Genomic DNA, 21,299 nt, shown 5'->3' on the forward strand with positions numbered 1-21,299 from the left:
TCAGTCTTTTCAGCCTACTTGTGAGCCAGAGAAATTCAGGACTCTACTTAAAGTATCGGCAAAACTGGTGAATGCGATGCACCAGCTTGATGTCCAGAAGAAAGAAACAACCACAGTTGCATCTGAAACAACCACAGTTTTTTTTAAGCTTGGATCAGTTAGAGAAGTTAGAAAGTGGACTAATTAAATCAATTTATGGTTTAGAAAAAGCTGTTTACAACTGGTACAAGGAGTAGGCGAGCTTCTTTCTGGAAGAGAAACGAGAAGAATCATTTTATGTTCACAAGAGCAGAAAAAGATGGTCACACGTTAATACTGTTCTAGGTTCACGTCATCACTATCCTTTAAGCTTCTTGATGGCACTATGATCCCCGTTGCAAAGGAGGGCCAAGAAGAAACTTTCCACAAGGCTGAGCCTCGGAGTGCGACGAGAAGACGCTACATGAAGACAAAAATTGAGCGTTTTTAAATGAAAAATTAGGAATACTCAAGAACTCCAGTCGATCTTAACTTGAAACGTTAGACAGCACAGAATGGAGATGAAGACGTGAATCCGAGACTCTTCATAAGCCTGGTGGGATCACTCCTTTATCTGGCAAAATAGGCTAAGCAAGATGTCATGTTTAAAGTTACTCTTGTGTCCAGACACATGGAAAGACCCGAAAAACAACATTGGCAATGTGCAAAACCACCGTTACGATGTCTGCAAAGTTCGAAACAATCAAAAATATTTATACTAAAGAGGCTGGTTGTAATTTGGGCTGGACAGTGACGTAGATTTGTCGGGAGTTGAAAGCGACAGAGAAGAAATAACTATCTCACGCTCAACGAGCAAGGCATAACACTCAGCTAGGGTGCCAACACGGCAGTAGCAGTTCATGAAGCACTGTACCTAAAACCAACTTCTGGATGATTTCAGTATGCGACAGAAACATCCAATAAAAATTGAAGAGCTCTAACGTTGAATCAAGCCTTGCCAGAACCCAGCCATGCAAAAGCGAAGTAAACACAGCGGCAATTTCAATTCATTACATTCCTACCAACAAAATGGCAGCTGGTCTCTTCACGAAACTCTGGCCATTGAATGTGGCAACATTCAGAACAGTCTTCATGGGAAGACTACGCAATTAGATAAGTCAGACTGAGTGGGGGTGTCAGAATTTCATTTCAAAATTCAGTCTTATAATTAGTTGGAAATATGAAAATTTCTAATATACCATTTTAATCAGACAATAGCAAATTGATTTAGGTCATTAAATAAATATAAATTTTAAAAAGCTGCTTAGAATCAATTTTCGGTTCAAACTGATGAATCTATATAGCTATTGCATGAGAACTATTTGACGTAAAATCTTCTTAGCATGTTTTGAATGATTCTGATACCTCTCAAAGTGGGAATGAGTTCTTCGAAAAATGAAAATGCGTACTATTTAAAGTTTCCCTGGCAGACTTCCGGGAAATTTGTAAAAGCAAACATTATTTGGTAAGCCTTACGACCTCCGCGATAAATCATGGTGCTGTTTAGTATTCTAACTGGATTTTTCTTACTGATAATGGATATATATATATATATATATATATATATATAAATATATATATATATATATATATATATATATAAATATATACTCGGGGAAGTTTGTGAGCCTCACAAAACCGAATCACGATTTTGATCTTTTAATCAGATCTCTTCTGCAAGTATCTAAATTCTTCTGTAAAAATCATTTTGTTTTTCTCTCATTCTTGAAAAGTTCATTTTTCTAACTTCGTCAAAAACGCTTTTAACCCGCCTGCGGAAATTCAGATACCAGAAAGGTATTTGAGTTTGTAATTACTGTACCCAATATCGTATGATTTACAATACATATAGTAACAGCTCATCTTTTCAGACCAATCCGGACAATTTCAGGAGATGGGGTTTCATCAGACCTTTCGTGCGTTGATGTCCAGACTTTCGTGCGTTCATCAGACCTTTCGTGCGTTCATGTCCAGACTTTCGTGCGTTTTTCCTTGTTTCCAGACCATGTAAATTTGAACGCACGACAACGCCGTCGTGCGTTCATCTGGGTCTGGACATATCGACTTTCCGTCTGGGACCTCAACCTGGGAAGGCTGTGTATTGGATGATACCAATTTTCAAATATACAAAAAACAGTCTCGTAGTCAATATTAACTTGGTATGGTACTTTTATTTGAGATCTTAATCGTATATAAAAATTTGAGATAGTGTAATATAAAACTTTGAGCCGTTTCCCGTTTTTTCCATTACGAAAAAAAAAGATTGATTGTAAATAAACGGCTCCACCTTAATCAGTTGAAGGGGAATTTTCAAATTCATCGTTCATGAAATGACTCAAAATCAAAACGTGCTTCGGTGAAAAGTTGCCAGGAAATGATAGGGTTTTTCCCACTATATCCCCCTTATGGTATATTTATGGTAATGGCGGCTATACCTTACATGCTAAGCTACCCACTAAGCTACGGGGTGGGGGCTATAGTGGAAGATTAGATAGCTCAGAATTATTTGAATAAACACCGGAATGTTATCAATGGAATTGTTTGACCAGAAGTGCTATTTTGGATTGTAAACATTCTCTTTTGCTTGTCCTCGTGGCTGTCGTGCACTGTGCATCTTTTTCCGCTCTTGAAATTAGAGCATTCTGATTGATCAACGCAAGCACCAATCGGCACTCTCCACACGGTTACTTGCTGTTCCTTCACTCCCAGTTCTTCAGATGCCCGTGGAATCCTCTCGGAAAATTGCAGTACGTTAATGCCCTTCTGGGTTGAACTACCCACTCTTATTAGCAATCTTTCGTTGGCATTATTCAATCGGTCAAACTTCTCTTTGTACGACTTCAGCACCTTTGTTGAAATAGAAATTGTAGCGCCTTTGATAACCACTTCAAGCCCGGATTTTTGACCAGCAGAGATCAGAACCTGTAATCCTATGTCAAAAAGTTGCTGCTCAAAATAAGAGAAATTGATCTCATTTGTTGGGTCCAGATTCAGTGAGCAAGTTGGATTGCCTGATGCCAAAATCTCTTCATCGATCGCCTCAAGCAGGTCATTCAAAGGTTCCAGAAGCAATGAGACATACCCAGTCACGTATATGTAGTAAGGATCGTATATGCAATAAGTTGAGCGGATGACGTCATCAGAGTCTTTTGTGTCTTGACGGATAGAATCAAAGCGCCCTTTGATTGAATTGTTATTAGAGGGTGCGGATGAATTGTAAACTACATTGCATCTACCAATTAGGACATCGCAAATTAGAACATTTAAAATTTGACCATGGCATGTTTCTCCGATCGTCACACTATTTTTAGGGAATTTAATGGGAAGACCAGCTCCGTTCTGAGCTTTCCTATGGAACCCGAACTCACAAAACGATATTGGCTCTCGCGAAGCTTCTTGACTGTAATAGCAGAGAGTTTCAACATTTCTCGGATCTCTGATTTCTTTCTGTTTTTCCAGAAAAGCTCTTTTAGCAGCAACGTAATTAACTATAGAAACCTTACTGACGCGAGCTACCAAATTTTTATAGAGAGACACAAAATTGAGAGCTTGTCCTTTCATAACAGAAACTATTTGCAGGTCTGACTCATGAAGGAATGATGCATTGTCAATGTCAATGTCTGAGATGGAGAATCGGGACAGACGTAACGAGGGCAACTGTTCGATTTGAGCTTGAATCAGTTCAATTTTTTGTCTTTTTTCTGCCAAATCTCTAGTATCTACAGTTATTCGTGAACAAATTTTACTTCGGCTTCGGCTCCGTTCACGTCCTTTAATCCCTCTCCTTTTAGCTTCTTCACATTTTCCACATTTCGATTCGTCACATTCTTCGAAGCACTTTTTCCCACATTTATGTTGACAGGGCAGAATTTTATCGCAACCTAATTCGCACTGGAATTTATCTTTGCCGACGTTACATTTCAATTCAGAAAGGCGGTTGCATTTTTTGCATTTATGTTTGACGTTGGCCGAGCATGTCACTTCATGTTCGCTTTCGTGACATTTGCGCTGTAATTTTGAATCACATTTGCGGCATTTGAAGTTCACGTTTTGTTGACATTCGTACAAATGATCGTGATTCGATCCACATTTCCTAACACACTGATGACCGCATGGCAACTTGCAAGAGCATTTTCCAGGACAGTCATAGCTCTTTTTACCCTCATCGTAGCAAGGAACTCTCAGAACAGTTCCGCAGTGATGTAAAATTTCCACAATTTGATCACAAGCTCTGCTATCATTATGATAATGCTCCTCTCCGCATTTCTTACGGCACAAGTGATGGCATCTATCCAATTTCTTCCCACAAACTTCGTCGCATTCGGGCCTCTTAAAATCTGTGTTTTTATAACATTCAACTAATGCCGCATGTCCGCAACCAGGTCGTTCATACATCACTGTTTTGTCACATTTGACGTCTTTGATAGACTTCCAACATTCCCTTTTCAAACCTTTGCCGCATTCCAGACACTTGTCGTCAATCTGGACCTTGCATCGAATTTTGTCGTGCCTATGAGCGGGTTCGCAAGACTCACTGCACGTGTGGCCACACTTGAGTTCCTGAGAACAGTCGTACTTGCATACGATGTCCGATTCCTTCTGGTAGCACTTCCGCTTAAGTCTATTCCCACAACGGTGCTCAAAATGTTTCAGTGCCTCGCAGTTCTGGTTGTCGTGGGAGTGTTTGCTGCTGCATGGCTTCTGACACGCATCTCCACAAGGATACAGCTTTTGTCCACATGTGAATCGACATGGTATGTTCAACTTGTCTTTGAAACATTCTGCTTGACCGAAATGACGACCACATCTCAACTTGAACTCGACTGTGTTCCAGCATTGAACTAAAGCCGCCTTTTGGTAGCACAACTTCGATCCAAGCTGACCACAGTCCGGACAGATGTATTCCACTTGAAATGAGCATTCTGTAATTTGGCTGTTATGAGAGTGGGGAGGGTCGCATTCTTTCGGACACGGATGCCCACAAGGTTTCAAAGTAGCTGAACACTGCTCAATGCAAACTATATTAGTGTAATCTTGATGACACAACTTAATTCCTTGGTGCTTACCACAAGCATAAATGAAGGGAACTTTTTCTTTGCATTTTTGAGGCAAATCCTTTTCAAAGCAATTCGTCTCTATTTGATGCAACTCAGCATCACACCAAACTTTTACGCGTTCAGTGCATACAACATGGAAGTGTTTATCGCCACATTGCCGCTTGCATCGGTGCTGTATGGATTCTGCCGACTCCATATTGGCTTTTAGTGCCGAATCCGAAGTGCTTGTTGCATTGCCAGTACCTGTTGAATGATACACGTACTCACAAGGAGCGTTGCATTTGACCTCGTGCGCTTCTTGATAGCATTTCTTAGTGCCATTATGAACTCCACAGACATGAGTAAACTCAACAGGAGCTGTACACTTGACAACCCGAGGTTCTTCATAGCATTTCTTGACACCATTATGACCACAAGGATGAACTATTTCCACTTGTTCATAGCATATCTTATGATCATAGTGGAACGGTTGACATGGTAGACCACAAATGTGCAATCCACAATCCATTTGTGTACCACACGGCACAAAACAGAAATTAGTCGAGGCAAAAGGCTCTCCCCCGACAACCACACCCTTCTTAACATCAAGATGCTTACTACAATTCAAAATAAGCTTCTTCCCAAAGCAACCTTCCTGTCTTAACCTGTTCAAAAACGGAGTCCAAACTTCACAACTTCTTTTCTGACGCTCAAGTGTGGCAGCATTGCCTAAAAATATGACACCGGACTTTCCTCGACTTTGGGCAACACAGCGTCGATTGAGAACCCCAATGAAGCCCGATGTTGCGTTTGTGTTGCTTCGCACCAGCGATACAATCACGATATCATTTTCGTCACCCTGGAAGTTGTCTATTGTCTGAACATCGATCCATTTACCTGTCAGTCTCGGGTCAGATCTCATCAAACGTCTGAGTTCTCCAGTTTGTCCTTGATACCCTGCTAAAACTGTTAAGCTTTTAGGGTTGTAGCCATTTGCATTGATGAGGTAGGATACCAGCTCTACTACTGCTTTCGCTTCAACTCGATTGCAGTAGCTTCGACCTCCAGTTTCTGAATAATCATGATCCCAGAAGAAACAGTTAGTTGCCAAACCCCGGACAGAAGGGTTTAAGGAAACACGAGGGTGATCTCTCAATTTTGGGTATATATCTGTCAAGTACATAGAAATATCGGGTCTCATTCTATTCTGGGTTTCTAGAGTAGAAAACTCGATGTCGTTGTTGATCAATCGTTCCATCATGCTTATATCGAAATGAAACTTGTGAACCAAATCATAGCATTCTACATTTGGTCTTAATTGCTTATGATCACCTATCATAACCAAATGCTTTACGTGGTTCCCAAGTAGAGCTATCAGCTGCGCTTCATTAATTTCTGCGGCTTCTTCTACAATGATGACTTGAGGTTGGACAACATTCAATAAATCAGCGCGCATTGCAGCTCCGGTAGTTGTCATTGCAATCACTCTCGCTTTCTTCACTGCAACTGCCTCTCTCTGCAGTCTCATTTTGGTGCGTTGCTCTATCTTCACATGCAGCTGCTCAAACAACTCATCCATATCATTTAAAGCCCGTTCTCTTTGTTTCCAAACAAGATATTGAACTAAATGCAACCTGTTTGCTTCCTGTAATGTCCAAATATCTTTCACCTTCCTCAGTGACCAAAAATCCGTTCTTTTTGCCAAAATCTCAGTTGCAGACCCAAGGAACTCCATGCATTTAGGACTGCCGTGACTGCTGCCATAGGGGTCAAATTTTGGACCCACCAAGTCGCTTTCCTGGACAATAGTTTGGGTCGTGAAATCGTTTTTTAAGCCAGCAGCCTCAAATCTTTCTTCTATCAACTTTTCCGTTTCAAGGGCCAATTCCAAGTCTTGTTCATCAGTATCATTATCAGTAGTAGAATTGCTATACAGAAACCTACTTTTGTCTCGTTTTGAGCTCAACTGCTTGATTTCCGTCTCTAAATGCTGCAGCTCTCTCTGGGCTGAGAGGGTAAAAGTGTCAGAAGGCAGCCATTGATCCAAAGATTCTACTACCTTTTCCACCAGGTAGTTAATTGCAGAGTAAAACTTCCTAGTATTTAAGTGATCGAAAATTGCCTCCCCCATCAATTCGATGCAACTGTAAGCTTTCAAATGGGTTTGCAGGTCGTAGTCACTTATTTTGTCCCGTAACATATTTGCAAGTTGCAATGAATCGAAGCACTTGAGGAGCACATCAACCTCTAGGGGACTCTCGACAATTTTTCGGAATTTCTTAAAAGCTGCGTTTATTTTCAAGTTCAAATCATCTATTTCGTGGCAAATTCTCAATTCAAACTCACTTGGTTTACCTAAGACATTCTTGAGCGAATACTGGGCCATTGTGTTATCTTTTGACTGTCCACCCAGACGCAAGAAACAACCCGGAGTTTGCAAAAAATTTGTACGCAATATCGCTCGAGAGAATTCATCCAGTGCATGATTCTTATAAGTGAGTACTAAAATTGGAGAGGTCACTGCTGGACCCGTTCTAAAGTCGGCTTTCTCACTCAATTTAAGATCGAGCAACACGTTCGTTAAATGGACACCAAGGTATGTCTTCCCAGTTCCAGGAGGTCCCTGCACAATTGAAACACGGGTCTTCAACATGTGTTTCATAGCCTCAAACTGGCTTCCATCCAATATACAATTTGACGAGTGTTCTGCTTCATGGAAAAAATTGTCAACATTTATTGCCGTGTCTCCATCTGTATATAGCTTGTTTAAACTAAACGTTGCGCCAGCATGGGCCGAAAATCTGAAGGGAAGCGCCTGAGCTAATATCAACTCATTACGAAATGCAAAATTTGCCGATGTCAGGTCTTGCATTGATTTCAGTACTGGTTGGTAGGAGGCAAACATTGTGGGAGCTTCTACTATAACTAACGAGCCATTTCTGGACACCAAAGTTTGCAAATCCTTGGCAAAAGTAGTGTTAGGAACGTCAATATACTCCACGACAACAGTGATAGAGCCATTTGCAAATTCATCGCTTCGTCTTTGTACTGCTCCCCACACAACATCCTCAGCAAAATTAGTTGCCGACACTGCCACCAGATTCCCTCGCAGAAAGTACCTGCGTGAAAAATGACTCTGGTTAATCGGATGCGCTATAAAAGCTGACAATGAAGATCGATAATGACCGGTCGTATATAATGTTCCAACATTGCATATGCAGATTAATTTATCAAAACTTGGAATCGTAAAACTTCTTTAACTTCTTAAGAATAAGGTGTTCACCCTTAGCTCTTATTAACTGCTGTCTAGTGGCCGCAGGGCATCACAAAGAATACAGCCGCCACTTTTCTTATTTTTGTTCCGGTTTTGTTTATAATTTGAGAAAATCTGGTCTTCAGAAGCTAAACTCTATTTCTCGTGCACAAAGATTAAGTATCACACTCATGGTGACAAAAAACAAACTGAGCTGGGTAAAAAAATATGGTACCAAAAAGCTACGTACCACATAATTTCTACGCTTAAAGCATGATTAGAGCTTCATAAGCATTATTTGCGCAAAAGCGTGAAAAAAGTGTGAAATTTAAAAGTTTTAAGAAAAATTTCATTCTCAATTTCTCCGCTTGAACGGAAAAAGTGGCTAAACTGCTTTGAAAATTTTTTACGCTACGAGATGTCGGATTTTCATGACCAAAAATACAAAAACAACTCAACTTGAAACAAGGATCTAGTTCACAGTATATATACAAAGGTTACCTAAAAATAACAGTTTCGAGGACAAAAAAATCTAGCGCAAGACCGCCAAAAATGTTCAAAAAACCCAAAAAGGAGTTAACGATGTTTTAACAGACCCCCAAAAACCTCACTGCAGCGTATTGAAGTGACTTCTCCTATATATTAAACGCGTGAGCTCTAAAGTGAGACAAAAATTTTTGCATGTTTAAGGGGCCTCTCGAAGTGCATGTTAAAAGCCGCATTGAGCAGCATGGTTAAGCGAACATATAGAGAGAGGTCAATGAAATAAAAGGAATAAAGTAGATGGGTGAGAACCGAACCTGGAACAAAAGACTGTTAACCAGGCGCAGTTACGAAAAGGCTCAGAAGGTTTGAAAGTATGCTCAACCAGAGGGAGGATTTACTGTCCTGGGTACTACGTGTTTCTTAAATGCTTCCGAACTAGAATTGAAGTTCTTATTGTAAACGTGTGTTTTCTGCAAAGTTTTAGCTTTACAGATTCTGCGCTTTTCTAGAATACTCTTAGCTTTCAACTAAGTTTTTTACGCTTAATTTTGATTTTTGTGTGATCTCAAATGCTCTCAATCTTGAAATACTTTTATTGATACAATAAAAGCGATTTTGAGAAACGGGGGTATGTAGTCGTTATAGTGCAGTTGGTAAGATGGAGGACTGCTATTCTGAGGGTCGAAGGTTCGAACTCGTGTTCAGTACCATTGCTGGTGTAAATGTTTAATCAACAGCATGCCACCAGTTGCTCGAGAGCACTTCTTGCGACGCTGATTCGTTTTATGTTCCTGTGTGTGCTTGGGGGATGAAAAATGTTAATCCTATATATTAAACGCGTGAGCTCTAAAATTGGACAAAATTTTGCGTGTTTAAGGGCCTTCTCGAAAGGTTTGTTTAAGAGCCGCATTGAGCAGAATGTTAACGAACATATCGAGAGAAGTTAATGACCGAAAAGCCTCAAAGTAGATGGGTGAGAACCGAACCTGGAACAAAACACTGTTAGTCAGGTGCAGTTACCACGAGGCTAAGAGGGCTTGAAAATATGCTCGCCAAGAGCGAGGATTTACTCTCTTGCGTACAACGTGTTTTGTAAATGCTCCCGAACTAAAGTTGAAGCTCTTACCGTAAACGTGTGTTTTCTGCAAACTTTTAGCTTTACAGATTGAGCGCTATTCTAGAGCACTCTTAGCTTTCAACTAAGTTTTTCACGCTTAAATTTGATTTCTGTGTGATCAAATGCTCTCAATCTGAAATATTTTTGATACAATAAACGCGATTTTGAGAAACGGTGGTATGTAGTTTTTAGAGTGCAGTTGGTAATATGCACGACTGCTACTCTGAGGGTCGATATTTCGATCCCTCGTTGGGTACCCTCCCTTTTGTGGACATGAAAAATTCTAATCAACCCATGCCGCCTGTTTTTCGAGAGCAGATCTTGCAACGCTGAGTCGTATTATGTTCCTGTATGTGTGAGAGATGAGAAATGCTAGTCTTATGTATTAAAAGCGTGAGCTCTAAAGCCGTGTAAAATTTTTGCAAGTATAAGGGGCCTCTCGAAACGCTTGTTTAGCAGCCGCATTGAGCAGCATGGTTAACGAACATATCGAGAGAGGTCAATTACCTAAAACGCTCAAAGTAGATGGGCGAGAACCTAACCTGGAATAAAAGACCGTTAGTCAGGTGCAGTTACAACGAGGCTAAGAGGGCTTGAAAATATGCTCGCCCAGAAGGAGGAGTTACTCACCTGGGTAAAACGCGTTTTTTAAATGCACCCGAGCTAAGGTTGAAATTCTTGTAGTAAACGTGTGTTTTCTACAAAATTTCAGTTTTACAGATTCTGCGCTATTCTAGAACACTCTTAGCTTTCAACTAAGTTTTTTAAGCTTAATTTTGAATTTTGTGGGATCTCAAAGGCTCTCAATCTGAAATACAATTATTGATACAATGGACGCGATTTTGAGAAACAGTGATATGTAGTTGTTATAGTGCAGTTGGTAATATGTGAGACTGCTACTCTGAGGGTCGATAGTTCGAACCCTTGTTGGGTATCCTCCCTTTTGTGGACATGAAAATTTCTAATCAACCCATGCCGCCTGTTTTTCGAGAGCAGGTCTTGCAACGCTGAGTCGTTTTATCTTCCTGTATGTGTGAGAGATGAGAAATCCTAGTCCTATATATTAAAAGCGTGAGCTCTAAAGCGGTACAAAACTTTTGCAAGTATAAGGGGCCTCTCGAAACGCTTGTTTAGGAGCCGCATTGAGCAGCATGGTTAACGAACATATCGAGAGAGGTCAATCACCTAAAAAACTCAAAGTAGATGGGTGAGTACCTAAACTAGAATAAAAGACCGTTAGTCAGGTGCAGTTACAACGAAGTTAAAAGGGCTTGAAAATATGCTCGCCCAGAAGGAGGAGTTATTCTCCTGGGTAAAACGTGTTTTTTAAATGCTCCCGAACTAAGGTTGAAATTCTTGTAGTAAACGTGTGTTTTCTACAAAATTTCAGTTTTACAGATTCTGCGCTATTCTAGAACACTCTTAGCTTTCAACTAAGTTTTTTAAGCTTAATTTTGAATTTTGTGTGATCTCAAAGGCTCTCAATCTGAAATACAATTATTGATACAATGGACGCGATTTTGAGAAACAGTGATATGTAGTTGTTATAGTGCAGTTGGTAATATGTGAGACTGCTACTCTGAGGGTCGATAGTTCGAACCCTTGTTGGGTATCCTCCCTTTTGTGGACATGAAAATTTCTAATCAACCCATGCCGCCTGTTTTTCGAGAGCAGGTCTTGCAACGCTGAGTCGTTTTATCTTCCTGTATGTGTGAGAGATGAGAAATGCTAGTCCTATATATTAAAAGCGTGAGCTCTAAAGCGGTACAAAACTTTTGCAAGTATAAGGGGCCTCTCGAAACGCTTGTTTAGGAGCCGCATTGAGCAGCATGGTTAACGAACATATCGAGAGAGGTCAATCACCTAAAAAACTCAAAGTAGATGGGTGAGTACCTAAACTAGAATAAAAGACCGTTAGTCAGGTGCAGTTACAACGAAGTTAAAAGGGCTTGAAAATATGCTCGCCCAGAAGGAGGAGTTATTCTCCTGGGTAAAACGTGTTTTTTAAATGCTCCCGAACTAAGGTTGAAATTCTTATAGTAAACGTGTGTTTCCTGCGAAACTTTAGTTTCACAGATTCTGCGCTATTCTAGAACACTCTTAGCTTTCAACTAAGTTTTTTAAGCTTAATTTTGATTTTTGTGTGATCTCAAATTCTCTCAATCTGAAATACTTTTTATTGGTACAATGAACGCGATTTTGAGAAACGGTGATATGTAGTTGTTATAGTGCAGTTGGTAATATGCACGACTGCTACTCTGAGGGTCGATAGTTCGAACCCTCGTTGGGTACCCTCCCTTTTGTGGACATGAAAATTTCTAATCAACCCATGCCGCCTGTTTTTCGAGAGCAGGTCTTGCAACGCTGAGTCGTTTTATCTTCCTGTATGTGTGAGAGATGAGAAATGCTAGTCCTATATATTAAAAGCGTGAGCTCTAAAGCGGTACAAAACTTTTGCAAGTATAAGGGGCCTCTCGAAACGCTTGTTTAGGAGCCGCATTGAGCAGCATGGTTAACGAACATATCGAGAGAGGTCAATCACCTAAAAAACTCAAAGTAGATGGGTGAGTACCTAAACTAGAATAAAAGACCGTTAGTCAGGTGCAGTTACAACGAAGTTAAAAGGGCTTGAAAATATGCTCGCCCAGAAGGAGGAGTTATTCTCCTGGGTAAAACGTGTTTTTTAAATGCTCCCGAACTAAGGTTGAAATTCTTATAGTAAACGTGTGTTTCCTGCGAAACTTTAGTTTCACAGATTCTGCGCTATTCTAGAACACTCTTAGCTTTCAACTAAGTTTTTTAAGCTTAATTTTGATTTTTGTGTGATCTCAAATTCTCTCAATCTGAAATACTTTTTATTGGTACAATGAACGCGATTTTGAGAAACGGTGATATGTAGTTGTTATAGTGCAGTTGGTAATATGCACGACTGCTACTCTGAGGGTCGATAGTTCGAACCCTCGTTGGGTACCCTCCCTTTTGTGGACATGAAAATTTCTAATCAACCCATGCCGCCTCTTTTTCGAGAGCAGATCTTGTAACGCTGAGTCGTATTATGTTACTGTATGTGTGAGAGATGAGAAACGCTAATCCTATATAATAAACGCGTGAGCTCTAAGGCGGGACAAAAATTTTGCAAGTACAAGGGGCCTCTCGAAACGCTTGTTTAGGAGCCGCATTGAGCAGCATGGCTAACGAACATATCGAGAGAGGTCAATCACCTAAAACGCTCAAAGTAGATGGGGGGTGAGAACCTAAACTAGAATAAAAGACCGTTAGTCAGGTGCAGTTACAACGAAGTTAAGAGGGCTTGAAAATATGCTCGCCCAGAAGGAGGAGTTATTCTCCTGGGTAAAACGTGTTTTTTAACTGCTCCCGAACTAAGGTTGAAATTCTTATAGTAAACGTGTGTTTCCTGCGAAACTTTAGTTTCACAGATTCCGCGCTATTCTAGAACACTCTTAGCTTTCAACTAAGTCTTTTAAGCTTAATTTTGAATTTTGTGTGATCTCAAAGGCTCTCTATCTGAAATACAATTATTGATACAATGGACGCGATTTTGAGAAACAGTGATATGTAGTTGTTATAGTGCAGTTGGTAATATGTGAGACTGCTACTCTGAGGGTCGATAGTTCGAACCCTTGTTGGGTATCCACCCTTTTGTGGACATGAAAACTTCTAATCAACCCTTGCCGCCTGTTTTTCGAGAGCAGTTCCTGCAACGCTGAGTCGTTTTATGTTCCTGTATTTGTGAGAGAGGAGAAATGCTAATCCTATATAATAAACGCGTGAGCTCTAAAGCGGTACAAAACTTTTGCAGGTGCAAGGGGCCTCTCGAAACGCTTGTTTAGGAGCCGCATTGAGCAGCATGGTTAACGAACAAATCGAGAGAGGTCAATCACCTAAAAAGCTCAAAGTAGATGGGTGAGAACCTAACCTGGAATAAAAGGCCATTAGTCAGGTGCAGTTACAACGAGGCTAAGAGGGCTTGAAAATATACTCGCACAGAAGGAGGAGTTACTCTCCTGGGTAAAACGTGTTTTTTTAATGCTCCCGAACAGAAGTTGAAATTCTTATAGTAAACGTGTGTTTTCTACAAAATTTTAGTTTTACAGATTCTGCGCTATTCTAGAACACTCTTAGCTTTCAACTAAGTTATTTATGCTTAATTTTGATTTTTGTGTGATCTCAAATGATCTCAATCTGAAATACTTTAATTGATACAATGAACGCGATTTTGAGAAACGGTGATATGTAGTTGTTATAGTGCAGTTGGTAATATGTACGACTGCAACTCTGAGGGTCGAGAGTTCAAACCCGCGTTGGGTACTCTGGCTTTTGTGGACATGAAAATTTCTAATCAACCCATGCCGCCTGTTTTTCGAGAGCAGTTCTTGCGACGCTGAGTCGTATTATGTTCCTGTATGTGTGAGAGATGAGAAATGCTAGTCTTATATATTAAAAGCGTGAGCTCTAAAGCCGTGTAAAATTTTTGCAAGTATAAGGGGCCTCTCGAAACGCTTGTTTAGGAGCCACATTGAGCAGCATGATTAACGAACATATCGAGAGAGGTCAATCACCTAAAAAGCTCAAAGTAGATGGGTGAGAACCTAACCTGGAATAAAAGACCATTAGTCAGGTGCAGTTACAACGAGGCTAAGAGGGCTTGAAAATATACTCGCACAGAAGGAGGAGTTACTCTCCTGGGTAAAACGTGTTTTTTAAATGCTCCCGAACTGAGGTTGAAATTCTTATAGTAAACGTGTGTTTTCTGCAAAATTTTAGTTTTACAGATTCTGCGCTATTCTAGAACACTCTTAGCTTTCAACTAAGTTTTTCAAGCTTAATTTTGATTTTTGTGTGATCTCAAATTCTCTCAATCTGAAATACTTTTATTGATACAATGAACGCGATTTTGAGAAACGGTAATATGTAGTTGTTATAGTGCAGTTGGTAATATGTGAGACTGCTACTCTGGGGGTCAATAGTTCGAACCCTTGTTGGGTACCCGCCCTTTTGTGGACATGAAAATTTCTAATCAACCCATGCCGCCTGTTTTTAGAGAGAAGTTCTTGCAATGCTGAGTCGATTTATGTTCCTGTGTGTTTGAGGGATGAGAGATACTAATACTATGTATTAAACGCGTGAGCTCTAAGATGGGATAAAGCTTTTGCATTTTTAAGTGGACTCTCCGAGCGCATGTTTAAGAGTCGCATTGAGCAGCATGTTTAAGAGGTCATATCGAAAGAGGTCAATGACCTAAAAGACTCAAAGTAGATGGGTGAGAACCTAACCTGGAATAAAAGACCATTAGTCAGGTGCAGTTACAACGAGGCTAAGAGGGCTTGAAAATATACTCGCACAGAAGGAGGAGTTACTCTCCTGGGTAAAACGTGTTTTTTAAATGCTCCCGAACTGAGGTTGAAATTCTTATAGTAAACGTGTGTTTTCTGCACAAATTTAGTTTTACAGATTCTGCGCTATACTAGAACACTCTTAGCTTTCAACTAAGTTTTTTAAGCTTAATTTTGATTTTTGTGTGATCTCAAATTCTCTCAATCTGAAAAACTTTTTTTGATACAATGAACGCGATTTTGAGAAACGGTAATATGTAGTTGTTATAGTGCAGTTGGTAATATGTGAGACTGCTACTCTGGGGGTCAATAGTTCGAACCCTTGTTGGGTACCCGCCCTTTTGTGGACATGAAAATTTCTAATCAACCCATGCCGCCTGTTTTTAGAGAGCAGTTCTTGCAATGCTGAGTCGTTTTACCTTCCTGTATGTGTGAGAGATGAGAAATGCTAGTCCTATATATTAAAAACGTGAGCTCTAAAGCGGTACAAAACTTTTGCAAGTATAAGGGGCCTCTCGAAACGCTTCTTTAGGAGCCGCATTGAGCAGCATGGTTAACGAACATATCGAGAGAGGTCAATCACCTAAAAAGCTCAAAGTGGATGGGTGACAACCTAACCTAGAATAAAAGACCGTTAGTCAGGTGCAGTTACAACGAAGTTAAGAGGGCTTGAAAATATGCTTGCCCAGAAGGAGGAGTTACTCCCCTGGGTAAAACCTGTTTTTTAAATGCTCCCAAACTAAGGTTGAAATACTTATATTAAACGTGTGTTTCCTGCAAAATTTTAGTTTTACAGATTCTGCGCTATTCTAGAACACTCTTAGCTTTCAACTAAGTTTTTTAAGTTTAATTTTGATTTTTGTGTGATCTCAAATTCTCTCAAAATCTGAAATACTTGTATTGATACAACGAACGCGATTTCGAGAAACGGTGATATGTAGTTGTTATAGTGCAGTTGGTAATATGTGAGACTGCTACTCTGGGGGTCGATAGTTCGAACCCTTGTTGGGTTCCCGCCCTTTTGTGGACATGAAAATTTCTAATCAACCAATGCGCCTGTTTTTCGAGAGCAGTTCTTGCAACGCTGAGTCGTTTTATGTTCCTTTATGTGTGAGACGAGAAATGCTAATCCTATATATTAAACGCGTGAGCTCTAAAGCGGTACAAACATTTTGCAAGTGTAAGGGGCCTCTCTAAACGCTTGTTTAGGAGCCGCATTGAGCAGCATGGTTAACGAACATATCGAGAGAGGTCAATCACCTCAAAAGCTCAAAGTGGATGGGTGAGAACCTAACCTGGAATAAAAGAACATTAGTCAGGTGCAGTTACAACGAGGCTAAGAGGGCTTGAAAATATACTCGCACAGAAGGAGGAGTTACTCTCCTGGGTAAAACGTGTTTTTTAAATGCTCCCGAACTGAGGTTGAAATTCTTAGAGTAAACGTTGTTTTCTGCAAAATTTTAGTTTTACAGATTCTGCGCTATTCTAGAACACTCTTAGCTTTCAACTAAGTTTTTTAAGCTTAATTTTGATTTTTGTGTGATCTCAAATTCTCTCAATCTGATATACTTTTATTGATGCAATGAACGCGATTTCGAGAAACGGTGATATGTAGTTGTTATAGTGCAGTTGGTAATATGTGAGACTGCTACTCTGGGGGTCGATAGTTCGGACCCTTGTTGGGTACCCGCCCTTTTGTGGACATGAAAATTTCTTATCAACCCTTGCCGCCTGTTTTTCGAGAGCACTTCTTGCAATGCTGAGTCGTTTTATGTTCCTGTATGTGTGAGAGACGAGAAAAGCTAATCCTATATATTAAACGCGTGAGCTCTAAAGCGGTACAAACATTTTGCAAGTGTAAGGGGCCTCTCGAAACGCTTGTTTAGGAGCCGCATTGAGCAGCATGGTTAACGAACAAATCGAGAGAGGTCAATCACCTAAAAAGCTCAAAGTGGATTGGTGAGAATCTAACCGGGAATAAAAGACCATTAGTCAGGTGCAGTTACAACGAGGCTAAGGGGGCTTGAAAATATACTCGCACAGAAGGAGGAGTTACTCTCCTGGGTAAAACGTGTTTTTTAAATGCTCCCGAACTGAGGTTGAAATTCTTAGAGTAAACGTGTGTTTTCTGCAAAATTTTAGTTTTACAGATTCTGCGCTATTCTAGAACACTCTTAGCTTTCAACTAAGTATTTTAAGCTTAATTTTGATTTTTGTGTGATCTCAAATTCTCTCAATCTGATATACTTTTATTGATACAATGAACGCGATTTCGAGAAACGGTGATATGTAGTTGTTATAGTGCAGTTGGTAATATGTGAGACTGCTACTCTGGGGGTCGATAGTTCGAACCCTTGTTGGGTACCCGCCCTTTTGTGGACATGGAAATTTCTAATCAACCCATGCCGCCTGTTTTTCGAGAGCAGTTCTTGCAACGCTGAGTCGTTTTATGTTCCTGTATGTGTGAGCGACGAGAAATGCTAATCCTATATATTAAACGCGTGAGCTCTAAAGCGGTACAAACATTTTGCAAGTGTAAGGGGCCTCTCGAAACGCTTGTTTAGGAGCCGCATTGAGCAGCATGGTTAACGAACATATCGAGAGAGGTCAATCACCTAAAAAGCTCAAAATGGATGGGTGAGAACCTAACCTGGAATAAAAGACCATTAGTCAGGTGCAGTTACAACGAGGCTAAGAGGGCTTGAAAATACACTCGCACAGAAGGAGGAGTTACTCTCCTGGGTAAAACGTGTTTTTTAAATGCTCCCGAACTGGGGTTGAAATTCTTATAGTAAACGTGTGTTTTCTGCAAAATTTTAGTTTTACAGATTCTGCGCTATTCTAGAACACTCTTAGCTTTCAACTAAGTTTTTCAAGCTTAATTTTGATTTTTGTGTGATCTCAAATTCTCTCAATCTGATATACTTTTATTGATACAATGAACGCGATTTCGAGAAAAGGTGATATGTAGTTGTTATAGTGCAGTTGATAATATGTGAGACTGCTACTCTGGGGGTCGATAGTTCGAACCCTTGTTGGGTACCCGCCCTTTTGTGGACATGAAAATTTCTAATCAACCCATGCCGCCTGTTTTTCGAGAGCAGTTCTTGCAACGCTGAGTCGTTTTATGTTCCGTTATGTGTGAGAGACGAGAAATGCTAATCCTATATATTAAACGCGTGAGCTCTAAAGCGGTACAAACATTTTGCAAGTGTAAGGGGCCTCTCGAAACGCTTGTTTAGGAGCCGCATCGAGCAGCATGGTTAACGAGCAGATCGAGAGAGGTCAACCACCTAAAAAGCTCAAAGTGGATGGGTGAGAACCTAACCTGGAATAAAAGACCATTAGTCAGGTGCAGTTACAACGAGGCTAAGAGGGCTTGAAAATATACTCGCACAGAAGGAGGAGTTACTCTCCTGGGTAAAACGTGTTTTTTAAATGCTCCCGAACTGAGGTTGAAATTCTTAGAGTAAACGTTGTTTTCTGCAAAATTTTAGTTTTACAGATTCTGCGCTATTCTAGAACACTCTTAGCTTTCAACTAAGTTTTTTAAGCTTAATTTTGATTTTTGTGTGATCTCAAATTCTCTCAATCTGATATACTTTTTTTGATACAATGAACGCGATTTCGAGAAACGGTGATATGTAGTTGTTATAGTGCAGTTGGTAATATGTGAGACTGCTACTCTGGGGGTCGATAGTTCGAACCCTTGTTGGGTACCCGCCCTTTTGTGGACATGAAAATTTCTTATCAACCCTTGCCGCCTGTTTTTCGAGAGCACTTCTTGCAACGCTGAGTCGTTTTATGTTCCTGTATGTGTGAGAGACGAGAAATACTAATCCTATATATTAAACGCGTGAGCTCTAAAGCGGTACAAACATTTTGCAAGTGTAAGGGGCCTCTCGAAACGCTTGTTTAGGAGCCGCATTGAGCAGCATGGTTAACGAACATATCGAGAGAGGTCAATCACCTGAAAAGCTCAAAGTGGATGGGTGAGAACCTAACCTGGAATAAAAGACCATTAGTCAGGTGCAGTTACAACGAGGCTAAGAGGGCTTGAAAATATACTCGCACAGAAGGACGAGTTACTCTCCTGGGTAAAACGCAATTTTTAAATGCTCCCGAACTGAGGTTGAAATTCTCATAGTAAACGTGTGTTTTCTGCAAAATTTTAGTTTTACAGATTGTGCGCTATTCTAGAACACTCTTAGTTTTCAACTAAGTTTTTTAAGCTTAATTTTGATTTTTGTGTGATCTCAAATTCTCTCAATCTGATATCCTTTTATTGATACAATGAACGGGATTTCGAGAAACGGTGATATGTAGTTGTTATAGTGCAGTTGGTAATATGTGAGACTGCTACTCTGGGGGTCGATGGTTCGAACCCTTGTTCGGTACCCGCCCTTTTGTGGACATGAAAATTTCTAATCAACCCTTGCCGCCTGTTTTTCGAGAGCAATTCTTGCAACGCTGAGTCGTTTTATGTTCCTGTATGTGTGACAGACGAGAAATGCTATTCCTATATATTAAACGCGTGAGCTCTAAAGCGGTACAAACACTTTGCAAGTGTAATGGGCCTCTCGAAACGCTTGTTTAGGAGCCGCATTGAGCAGCATGGTTAACGAACATATCGAGAGAGGTCAATCACCTAAAAAGCTCAAAGTGGATGGGTGAGAACTTAACCTGGAATAAAAGACCATTAGTCAGGTGCAGTTACAACGAGGCTAAGAGGGCTTGAAAATATACCTGCACAGAAGGAGGAGTTACTCTCCTGGGTAAAACGTGTTTTTTAAATGCTCCCGAACTGAGGTTGAAATTCTTATAGTAAACGTGTGTTTTCTCCAAAATTTTAGTTTTACAGATTTTGCGCTATTCTAGAACACTCTTAGTTTTCAACTAAGTTTTTTAAGCTTAATTTTGATTTTTGTGTGATCTCAAATTCTCTCAATCTGATATACTTTTATTGATACAATGAACGCGATTTCGAGAAACGGTGATATGTAGTTGTTATAGTGCAGTCGGTAATATGTGAGACTGCTACTCTGGGGGTCGATAGTTTAAACCCTTGTTGGGTACCCGCCCTTTTGTGGACATGAAAAATTCTAATCAACCCATGCCGCCTGTTTTTCGAGAGCAGTTCTTGCAACGCTGAGTCCTTTTATGTTCCTGAATGTGTGAGAGACGAGAAATGCGAATCCTATATATTAAACGCGTGAGCTCTAAAGCGGTACGAACATTTTGCAAGTGTAAAGGGCCTCTCGAAACGCTTAATTAGGAGCCGCATTGAGCAGCATGGTTAACGAACATATCGAGAGAGGTCAATCACCTAAAAAGCTCAAAGTGGATGGGTGAGAACCTAACCTGTAATAAAAGACCATTAGTCAGGTGCAGTTACAACAAGGCTAAGAGGGCTTGAAAATATACTCGCACAGAAGGAGGAGTTACTCTCCTGGGTAGAACTTGTTTTTTAAATGCTCCCGAACTGAGGTTGAAATTCCTATAGTAAACGTGTGTTTTCTGCAAAAATTTAGTTTTACAGATTCGGCGCTATTCTAGAACACTCTTAGTTTTCAACTAAGTTTTTTAAGCTTAATTTTGATTTTTGTGTGATCTCAAATTCTCTCAATCTGATATCCTTTTATTGATACAATGAACGGGATTTCGAGAAACGGTGATATGTAGTTGTTATAGTGCAGTTGGTAATATGTGAGACTGCTACTCTGGGGGTCGATGGTTCGAACCCTTGTTCGGTACCCGCCCTTTTGTGGACATGAAAATTTCTAATCAACCCTTGCCGCCTGTTTTTCGAGAGCAATTCTTGCAACGCTGAGTCGTTTTATGTTCCTGTATGTGTGACAGACGAGAAATGCTATTCCTATATATTAAACGCGTGAGCTCTAAAGCGGTACAAACACTTTGCAAGTGTAATGGGCCTCTCGAAACGCTTGTTTAGGAGCCGCATTGAGCAGCATGGTTAACGAACATATCGAGAGAGGTCAATCACCTAAAAAGCTCAAAGTGGATGGGTGAGAACT

At 40.3% G+C, this 21,299-nt stretch overlaps 1 protein-coding gene across 1 annotated transcript in view; it reads right to left on the reverse strand.

The window, feature by feature from the left end:
• Nucleotides 1-2,157: 2,157 nt before the first annotated feature.
• LOC142344706 (uncharacterized) overlaps nt 2,158-21,299 on the reverse strand; it is a 38,996-nt gene continuing 19,854 nt past the window's right edge. Inside the window, exon 3 of the mRNA XM_075396577.1 lies at nt 2,158-8,173. Within this exon, the coding sequence (XP_075252692.1) occupies nt 2,521-8,173 (5,653 nt within the window). The 3' untranslated portion in view covers nt 2,158-2,520. The remainder of the gene's footprint in view (nt 8,174-21,299) is intronic.

Source organism: Convolutriloba macropyga, chromosome 8 (genome assembly GCF_964194025.1).
Source record: "Convolutriloba macropyga chromosome 8, txConMacr16.3, whole genome shotgun sequence".
NCBI classification, from domain to species: domain Eukaryota; kingdom Metazoa; phylum Xenacoelomorpha; order Acoela; family Convolutidae; genus Convolutriloba; species Convolutriloba macropyga.